At 46.3% G+C, this 1,762-nt stretch overlaps 1 protein-coding gene across 1 annotated transcript; it reads left to right on the top strand.

Moving 5' to 3' along the window:
• Positions 1–332: 332 nt before the first annotated feature.
• On the top strand, positions 333–1,511 carry LOC129599723 (uncharacterized; the record flags this gene model as incomplete). Its single annotated transcript, XM_055498032.1, has 3 exons — positions 333–340; positions 615–1,052; positions 1,266–1,511. Coding segments are annotated over exons 1-3 (687 nt in total), but the record flags the coding sequence as incomplete, so codon positions are not given.
• Between the last annotated feature and the right edge of the window lie 251 nt (positions 1,512–1,762).

Below are 1,762 nucleotides of genomic sequence, written 5' to 3' on the forward strand. Positions count from 1 at the left end.
TAATAGAAATCATTCAGTTAAATGGCATCGAATTCAAAATTATTATTAGAACGGTTGAAGCTATTTTGTACGCCTTAGGTCAGTAAGTCGGCCACAGCGGAAGAAGATGGCCGGCTACGGAACGATCAAACAGCGCTATCGGATGCGGCAAGCCTGCGCAATGCACAACCGCCCTTTGCTGAAGCCTGCAGATATACCGACTGCTTGGCAAAGAAGCAAAAAAAACACAGCCGTACTTTGCGGTTGCTTTATGAGAGCAGACATATTATATATAATATGTCTGCTCTCGCTTTATTCGGCTAGTTGTTTACAGATTATTACACTAGTTTACCGATTGATGGTGAGTAGCAGATTGTTTGCTAGATAGCGTACTGTGCTTGGCACTGCTTGCCTACTGTCTTTATAGACACAGCTGAAACTTAAGTCCAGTACTCTCCATTATTACAGCTATGAGCTGAGTGACGGTACTGGTAGAGTAATGGATCAAATTTCTGTGAATTATTTAACGTTGCCGACTTGCCGTCTACGTTTTCGGTTTGTAATTTGCGATGTGCATCATTCCCACACTTTCCCCTACTAAATTTGCCTGTGGCTCTTTTGTCGTTATTCGTTAGCTGAGAATGCAGCTTTATGGAGGAAAACACTTCCTTGGCTACGAACCCGTGTACCAGCTTAGCTCGGTGGATGTGCTGACGGAGAGCGGACTCTTCCAGCACGGTGAAGTGATCGATGTGGCAGAGAACGGTCTGATTGTGGATTTCCACTGCAGCGAACAGCGAGCGCAGTTCGTCAGCTACGACAACATCTTCGACGCTTCCGTTGCCCATTGCACCAGTGAGTATTCCAGTTGGCGTGACGAACTGCACAGCAGTCCCGCGGTGAGGGAGAATGCCAGCGTGCAAGCGCTGTGTCGCGCGCATCCAGGTGCGCCGTGGCTGTGGTATCCTGGTCGACTGCGGAGTACGGTCCTTAATCCCCTCCAAAGCGGGCTGATGGTGGTCGAGATCCAAATAAATGGCCGATTAGTAATGGAGGTGCTACCCCCCTGCCAGGTATCGATACACATGCTGTTGAGAGTGATCTTGTCGTTCTTTGGCTTTTTTCATGAAACAGTCTTCGCAGTTCTCTGACCTGGTGCTTCTGTAGCGTACGTATTACTGGTGGTTAACGAAGTCTAGTGGCTTGGTAGCCTTAGGCGATATTTTTTATGGGATACGGGTATGTCAATGTGAGAGTGCCTGTTTCTAAAACACTCACGCGCTCAGGTGCGCTTTCCGCCGAACCAGAAGGATCTGTCCCGACGCGCGCTGCATCCCAACCATTTTGTTGCCCGGGAGTGTCGTGTACCGGAGAATTATGGGTCCACCGTAACGCCCGCGATCGATGCTGGTTTCCGACACAGCTTTAGTGAGGCACAACGTGCGCATATTGTCCCTGTTCTCGATCGAAACTGCGAGAAGCTGAAATATGTGCAGCGAAGTGATGGACGGCCACTTACGGAAGACGAAGTGGTGCGTACGAGTTATTTTTGTACTATTCTGATCCTTGTCACACATATTTGAATTATTCTGCTATCTGAGGTGTGTTAATAATTTCAGTGAAATATAAAATATTTTTTTTGTGTTTCATTTACTTAATGTTATTAAGCGTTAAAATTATTGCAAATCTCATTTTTCGACGATAATGCGCTTCTGTGATAATGCACTTCGGTGATCTCCTAACAAAACTCTTTGATTAACTTTGCTCAACGAAATTTTGATTA

Source organism: Paramacrobiotus metropolitanus, unplaced genomic scaffold, assembly GCF_019649055.1.
Source record: "Paramacrobiotus metropolitanus isolate TYO unplaced genomic scaffold, Prichtersi_v1.0 Parri_scaffold0000153, whole genome shotgun sequence".
Lineage (NCBI taxonomy): Eukaryota > Metazoa > Tardigrada > Eutardigrada > Parachela > Macrobiotidae > Paramacrobiotus > Paramacrobiotus metropolitanus.